Source organism: Dipodomys ordii, unplaced genomic scaffold (assembly GCF_000151885.1).
Source record: "Dipodomys ordii isolate 6190 unplaced genomic scaffold, Dord_2.0 Scaffold2212, whole genome shotgun sequence".
NCBI classification, from domain to species: Eukaryota; Metazoa; Chordata; class Mammalia; order Rodentia; family Heteromyidae; genus Dipodomys; species Dipodomys ordii.
Window position 1 is genome coordinate 1 of NW_012269428.1, and position 7,558 is coordinate 7,558.

The window sequence follows — 7,558 nt, forward strand, 5'->3', positions numbered from 1 at the left end:
CTTCAGCTTAAGGCGAGCGCTCTACCACTTGAGCTACAGCGCCACTTCCAGTTTTCTGGTGGTTTATTGGAGATAGGAGTCTCATGGTCTTTCCTGCCCGGGCTGGCTTTGAACCGCGATCCTCAGATCTCAGCCTCCTGAGTAGCTAGGATTACAGGTGTGAGCCACTAGCGCCTGGCTAATTTGACTTATTTCTTACGAGCCAGCTGAACATGGCACTGTATTCCAGTTTCTCCGTGTCTCAGCCCTTTCCTCCTCCTGTCTTGGGTAGCTCTGAGCCTTTCTGGATTGGCACTGAGGAAAAAGGACTTGGATTTACATTGTCTGACACTGCAAACAGTGGAGCCCATTGAGCCAGTGGCCACATCAAACTGTAGTGGTAGATAGCGTTGGTGCAGTCATAGAAAACTGGAAGGTTCTAGAGCTCATGATCCAACTGCTGTGGAGGTGCTTCCCTCTGCTTCTGACAGCACTGAAGGAAGCAGCTTTCTTCCCTTGGTTTTTCTTTGTAGCTGGTGCTTCCCAGGTCAAATGGAATAAAAAAAATGCCAATTGCCTTGCCACGAGCCATGACGGTGATGTTCGGATATGGGATAAGCGGGTGAGTGAACATTTTCCCCCCGAGTGTAATTCATTTTTGTCCTTCCTAGAGGATATTAATTAGTCCTCCATTGTTGGTGGTCTGTTTGGCTTAGAACAGTACTTGTAAAAGGTATAAATAGTACCTGACAGTATTTTTGTATCCCCTCACTACCCATCAGACTACTCTGTGATGGGCCCTCGGTCAAGTTCTTTTGAAATTGACAAACTCAGGGCCAAATCTCTTGCAGAAACCTAGCACAGCAGTGGAATATTTAGCAGCCCATCTCTCCAAAATCCATGGGCTGGACTGGCATCCAGATAGTGAGCACATTCTTGCTACTTCCAGTCAAGACAACTCTGTCAAGGTGAGTGGCACCTGTTGGGGCAGTTAGAGGAGCTGTTTTGGGCGGGATGGGGTTGTTGTTTAGCAATGGGAGAGAAAGCTACAGAGAGCTAGCATCCTCTGTTTCATGGGAACATGCACCTCATGGGGAGCTGAGTGAATAAAGTAAAACTGAGCAAGCTTTTTATCGACCAGCACAAGTGATGTATGGCAGCTAACTTGTTTAAGTTTCCTTCCCTCTGTGACAGGAAGTCCGTGACAAAAGCATTTAGGAAGGAAAAGAAGTGTACTTGCAAGGAAGTCAGATATACACACTGAGACCGAGTAGAAAAGAAAACCACCAAATTGCTTCGGTTACCAAGTTTTCTTTAGTCAGCTTATAATGGAAAAACAGCAGTTTTCTCATACGATTATCATATCTGCTAAAGTTAGGACCTCTTACACATTAGCATTGCAAAAGTTAGGCATAGAGTTGTTTTGCTAGGTATATGTTAACATCCCAGAAATGCTCAGGGTTTGATGTGTTTTGATGACCCTGTTGTTTTTGGTTTATCTCACAGTACAGTGTGTCTTGTTTCTTTGTCCTCTCTGATTGTGGCATTTTCTGTTACCCTTGGTCAGATTGGGAGCAGGGCAGGGCCACTTCTGTTCCACAGTTCCTCCTGTGTCCCATAAAGACAGGGACTTCACTGTAGAAGTTGGCTTAGCAGGTTTATAACAGCATTAAATTAATATTTAATGCTTTATTGTATTCATATATATATGTTATACACCATTTGTTGGTTAATAGAACTAGAGTCATGCATAAGACTTAAAAGGTTCTGTTTTGGGCTGGGAATGTGGCTTACTGGTAGAGTGCTTGCCTACATGCATGAAGCAATAGGTTCAATTCCTCAGTAGCACATAAACAGAAAAATCCAGAAGTGGTGCTGTAGCCAAGTGGTAGAGTGCTAGCCTTGAGCAAAAGAAACTCAGGGACAGTGCCCAGGTCCTGAGTTCAAAGCCTCAGGTGTGGCGGAAGGAAGGAAGGAAGGAAGGGAAAAAAAACTAAAATGATTCAAATAAATTACAACCCCAAGGGGTTTATAAACATCAAGACAGAGCCTTTTTTTTTTTTTTTGGCCAGTCTGGGGCTTGAACTCAGGGCTTGGGCACTGCCCCTGAGCCTCTCTGTGCTCAAGGCTAGTTCTCTACCACTTGAGCTACAGCACCACTTCCAGCTTTTTTTTTTTTGCCAGTCCTGGCCCTTGAACTCAGGGCCTAGGCATTGTCTCTAAGCTTCTTTTGCTCAAGGTTAGCACTCTACCACTTGAGCCACAGCACCACTTCCGGCTTTTTTTCTTTTTGCTTATGTGGTGCTGAGGAATCGAACCCAGGGCCTCAGGCATGCAAAGCAAGTGCTCTACCACTGAGCCACCTTCCCAGCCCTTGTTTTGTTTTTTTTTGGGTAGTTTATTGGAGATAAGAGTCTCATGGGCTGCCTGGGCTGGCTTTGAACTGTGACCCTCAGATCTCAGTCTCCTGTGTAGCTATGATCACAGGCATGAGCCACTAGCACTTGGGTTGTGTGTGCATGCATGTGCACGTGCGCTGATACAAAGACTTGAACTCAGGGCCTGTGTGTTATCTCTTAGCTTTTTCACTCAAGGCTGGTGTTGTGCTTGAGCCACAGCTCCACTTAAGGCATTTTGCTGGTTAATTGGAGAAGAATCTTAAATTTTCCTGCCCAGTATGGCTTGGAATCTCAGTCATCAGATCTCAGCCTCTTGAGTAGTTAGGATTACAGGCGTGAACCACTAATTCCCAGCTTAGTAGTTTTTGTTCTTAATCTTTTACTGTTTGTAATTTACTTTTATGTGTCAGAAGTGGTTTGTTTTTATTTTATTTATTACACTTGAGTTTTGTCTCATATCCCAGTAAGCTTATCTATCAAGTTCAGGAACCAGAAACCATCTAGTCCTGCATTTAAAAATGAGCTAACTAGCATCTGCTATATGTTTGTTGTAAAGATTAAGTGAGATTAAAACACCTTAAAGTTGTAAGGGTGTGCATGTCTGACGGCAGTAAGTAGGGCATTTCATAGCTTGTCATTACATTACTTGCTTGATGTAAAAATAATGCAAGATCAAAGCCTGTTTCATTCACCTTTCAGCTGCAGCAGAAGTTCCCTGGCAGGGAACAGTGATCTGCCCTGATTGGTGGTGCTCGTGAAGTCTAGAAATCTTACTGTAATGTTTATAGATGTGTACAGAATGATTCTTCCTGTCGCACAGTAGCATAGTTATGGAAATGGAGCTACAAAATACACTATTGGAATTTTCTTCAGAGAAACAAAAAGCAATGCATTCAAAGACTATGCCTATTTCAATAGCCAAGTTCTAAAAAAATGGTGTTTATTTCATAAGTTATCTTTTTTTATTTTTCCCCCTTGTAGTTCTGGGATTACCGCCAGCCCCGGAAATACCTCAATATTCTCCCTTGCCAGGTGCCTGTCTGGAAGGCCAGATACACGGTGAGTGACATATACTACCTTAGTGTTCCAGACACAAGGGGCAAAAGGGGACTTGTTCTCTCTCATTCTCTCTCTCTTTTTGTCTGTCTGTCTGTCTCTCTCTCTCTCTCATTTATTTATTTGTTTATTTTTGGCCAGTACTGGGGTTTGAACCTCGGGCCTCATCCTGGCTTGGCTTGGCTTGTTTATTCATTTGGCTGGCACTCTGTCACCTAAGCCATGCCTCCGGCCCAGCTTTTTACTGTTTTTGTTGTTGTTGTTGTTTGGTTTTAGATTGTATCGCCATAAAAAAATCAGCCCTGCCCTGCTTGGGCTGGTTGTGAACTGTGATTCTCTGAGCAGCTAGGATTAAAGGCATAAGCTGCCAATACTTAGCCTCTCTTATTTTCTTTCTTAGTGAGGCACTTTTTCTGTCTTGGTGTGAGTCACAGCAAATATGGTAATGCCTTTTACTGCTTGAAAATTTACCTGGAGTGCTGGGCAGATCTCTGCATTAGAATTAGTGACTATAGCTGGTATCCCCCAGGGGTAGTACAGCAGGTTAGGATGGTGGAGAAAGTAGAGCGCTGGAAGCTAATGAAGTGTGATGGAAATAACTCTGGCTTCTGACTTAGGAGTGTGATTTGGAGTTTGGGTCCAGCTCTGCCATTTATAAATGTGTGGCTTAAAATAAGCCACTTGATTTTGAGCAGAAATTTCATCATCTGCATAATACAGAAAGTAATTCCCACTCAGCCTTTCTTTTTTTCATTGTTGTGATAAAGGACACCGATTTTTTTGTTTTGTTTTTGTTTTTGCCAGTCATGGGGCTTGAACTCTGGGCCTGGGGGCTGTCCCTGAGCTTTTCAGCTCAAGATTAGCACTCTACCATTTGAGCCACAGTGCTACTTCCGGCTTTCTAATGGTTAATTGGTGATAAGAGCCTTATGGATTTTTCTGCTGGCTTTGAACTGTGATCCTCAGATTTCAGCCTTCTGAGTAGCAAAGATTACAGGTGTGAGCCACCAGCACCCAGCCAAAGGACACCGTTTTGAAGTAGACAATTCAGTGGCATTTAGAACATCACAATCTGTTTTCCCTTTTAAATACCATGTATATAAATGTGCTTTGTAGGGCTGGGAAGGTGGCTCAGTGGTAGAGTGCTTGCCTTGCATGCCTGAGGCCGGGTTTGATTCCTCAGCACCACATAACCAGAAAAAAAAAAAGCCGGAAGTGGCGCTGTGTCTCAAGTGGTAGAGTGCTAGCCTTGAGCTGAAGAACTGAGGGACAGCCAGGCCCAGAGTTCAGGCCCCACCACCGGACCCCCCCCCCAAAAAAAAGTGCTTTGTAAACCATAAAATTCTACAGATAGAGAAGGTAGGCTATTATCTACCTTCCAGCCATTTTTCATGGCCACATTGATAGCTGCTAGTCAGAGACAATATATTTCCTCTAGTATCAATTTGAGAGCAAGCACAGGGTGAACAAAGCTACCTTTATGCATTGGGCTGTCACACTGGGATGTTATGGAACAAAGAAGATAATTGGGCATTAAGTTGTTTCTGCATCTGGAATCACTTGCCAAGAAATGAAACACTGTTCTTATGAACTGACATATCTGAATTAATATATTTGCTAAAAATAATACACCGAAAAGTCCATGAGTGATACTGAAATGGAAGTTGAAGATAAGTAAATATATACTTAAGTGACTATGGTTTATTCTGTAAATAACAGGACATAGGTATCAAAATAATGGATCTCTTAGCTCCCTGGAAGGTTGGAGATTGCTAAGTCCTGAGGTTACTAGGTTTTCCCTAGTAGTATGACACTGGGGTGGCGGAAAGGTGATATTTCATGTGGATCGTATGCTTCTGGCCTCTCTGCATGGCAGGAATTTAATTGCTGCTCTTGGGAGAAGCTCTTGGGGTTCTCCCAAGAGCACCTAGTAGAGTAGAGTACACTCTACACTACTCAACACCTAGCTGTGTAGAGTAGTGTGACACTGGGATGGTGGAAAGGTGATATTTCATGTGGATCATATGCTTCTGGCCTCTCTGCATTATAATTGCTGCTCTTGGGTTCCCCCAGTGAGCCTCGTGTGCTCATTCTTCAGAGGGGGCTCATAGAGAGCAGCTAGGATGTGAAATATCAGTAAGAGCCATTGTAGAGCTTATTGTAGAATTTTCAAAGTTCTCCAAGGCTCAGCCTGAGTTTTTTTCACTTGCTGAGGTCTCTTCCCTAAGCTAAGTGAAGGTTAGATGCCATGGTCACCTTATTGTATCAGGGGAGATTTTCCCCAGATGGGGTGAGGTCTTTTATCATCTAATCTATTTCAATTAGTAAGAACTACAACTTTGGAAAAACTGATTTGCCTTGGAATAGTCAACTGCTTCTCCTTTCTTGTCATAGCCATTTAGCAATGGGTTAGTGACTGTAATGGTTCCCCAGCTGCGGAGAGAAAACAGCCTGCTACTCTGGAATGTCTTTGACTTGAACACCCCAGTCCACACCTTTGTGGGGCATGATGATGTGGTGCTGGAGTTCCAGTGGAGAAGGCAGAAGGAAGGTGAGTGGAGAAGACTACTGTCTGATCTTCTGCGCTGTGGTGGACTGCTGTACCAGCCATGGGGCATATAGTAAGGAGGATGTATAACAAGGCTGGGAGACTGCCTTTAATGAAAGGCATATAAAGACACTATGTCCTTTCCCCACTTCCCTCCTCTGATTTCCTATGCAGTCTCTTTTTAGTAAGAGATCTACTGCAGTGAGATGTTGATAGAGACTTGAGAAAGACTCGAAATCACCACTATCAGAAATTCAGGGCATTTTTCCCTTTCCTTTCTGTTGATGAAGTATGCCCATGGTGGTCATTAGTATGGTACACCACATATTTGCAGCTGTCTTCACAAACACATAATGGTATTTTACTTCTCAAATCTTTTTTTTTTTTTTTTTAGTTCTAAACTCTTTGTTTTTTGGGGGGGGTGGTCAGGCGTGGGGCTTGAACTCTGGGCCTGGGCGCTGTCCCTCAGCTCTTCAGCTCAAGGCTAGCGCTCTACCACTTGAGCCACAGTGCCACTTCTGGCTTTTTCTGCTTATGTGGTGCTGAGGAATCGAACCCAGGGCCTCATGCATGCAAGGCAAGCACTCTACCACTGAGCCACCTTCCCAGCCCCAGGTCTTATATCTGAATGTCTTTTTAACCATTTTTTCCAAGAAATCTCATTTGCTGCTTATGCTTTGAGGCTATGTTACTTTTGCTCATAAATAACTCCATTAAGGCAGAATTTAAATTTAATTTTTTCTGAGCCCTTCATAAACTCTCAATGTGATGAAAAATGTCCAGAGTAGAACAATAGAGTTTTTATCCTTTGTGTTTAACCAGGGAGAGTTGTTGATGGGCAAAATCTATTTTGATTATGTCATTTCTTGGCTGACACATCTTTCCTTTGAGATATTCTTTTGGGGTCCGGTTGTGGGGCCTGAACTCTGGGCCTGGGCACTGTCCCTCAGCTCTTCAGCTCAAGGCTAGCGCTCTACCACTTGAGCCACAGCGCCACTTCTGGCTTTTTTTTTTTTTTTGCTTATGTGGTGCTGAGGAATCGAACCTAGGGCCTCATGCACTCAAGGCAAGTGCTCTACCACTGAGCCACCTTCCCAGCCCCAGGTCTTATATCTGAATGTCTTTTTAACCTATTTTTTCCAAGAAATCTCATTTGCTGCTTATGCTTTGAGGCTATGTTACTTTTGCTCATAAATAACTCCATTAAGGCAGAATTTAAATTTAATTTTTTCTGAGCCCTTCATAAACTCTCAATGTGATGAAAAATGTCCAGAGTAGAACAATAGAGTTTTTATCCTTTGTGTTTAACCAGGGAGAGTTGTTGATGGGCAAAATCTATTTTGATTATGTCATTTCTTGGCTGACACATCTTTCCTTTGAGATATTCTTTTGGGGTCCGGTTGTGGGGCCTGAACTCTGGGCCTGGGCACTGTCCCTCAGCTCTTCAGCTCAAGGCTAGCGCTCTACCACTTGAGCCACAGCCACTTCTGGCTTTTTTCTTTTTGCTTATGTGGTGCTGAGGAATCGAACCCAGGGCCTCATGCATGCAAAGCAAGCACTCTACCACTGAGCCCCC

At 43.6% G+C, this 7,558-nt stretch overlaps 1 protein-coding gene across 1 annotated transcript; it reads left to right on the forward strand.

The window, feature by feature from the left end:
- Nucleotides 1–470: 470 nt before the first annotated feature.
- LOC106002035 (WD repeat-containing protein 59-like) lies at nucleotides 471–5,985 on the forward strand (the record flags this gene model as incomplete). Its single annotated transcript, XM_013036959.1, has 4 exons — nucleotides 471–601; nucleotides 831–947; nucleotides 3,360–3,437; nucleotides 5,829–5,985. Coding segments are annotated over 4 exons (483 nt in total), but the record flags the coding sequence as incomplete, so codon positions are not given.
- Between the last annotated feature and the right edge of the window lie 1,573 nt (nucleotides 5,986–7,558).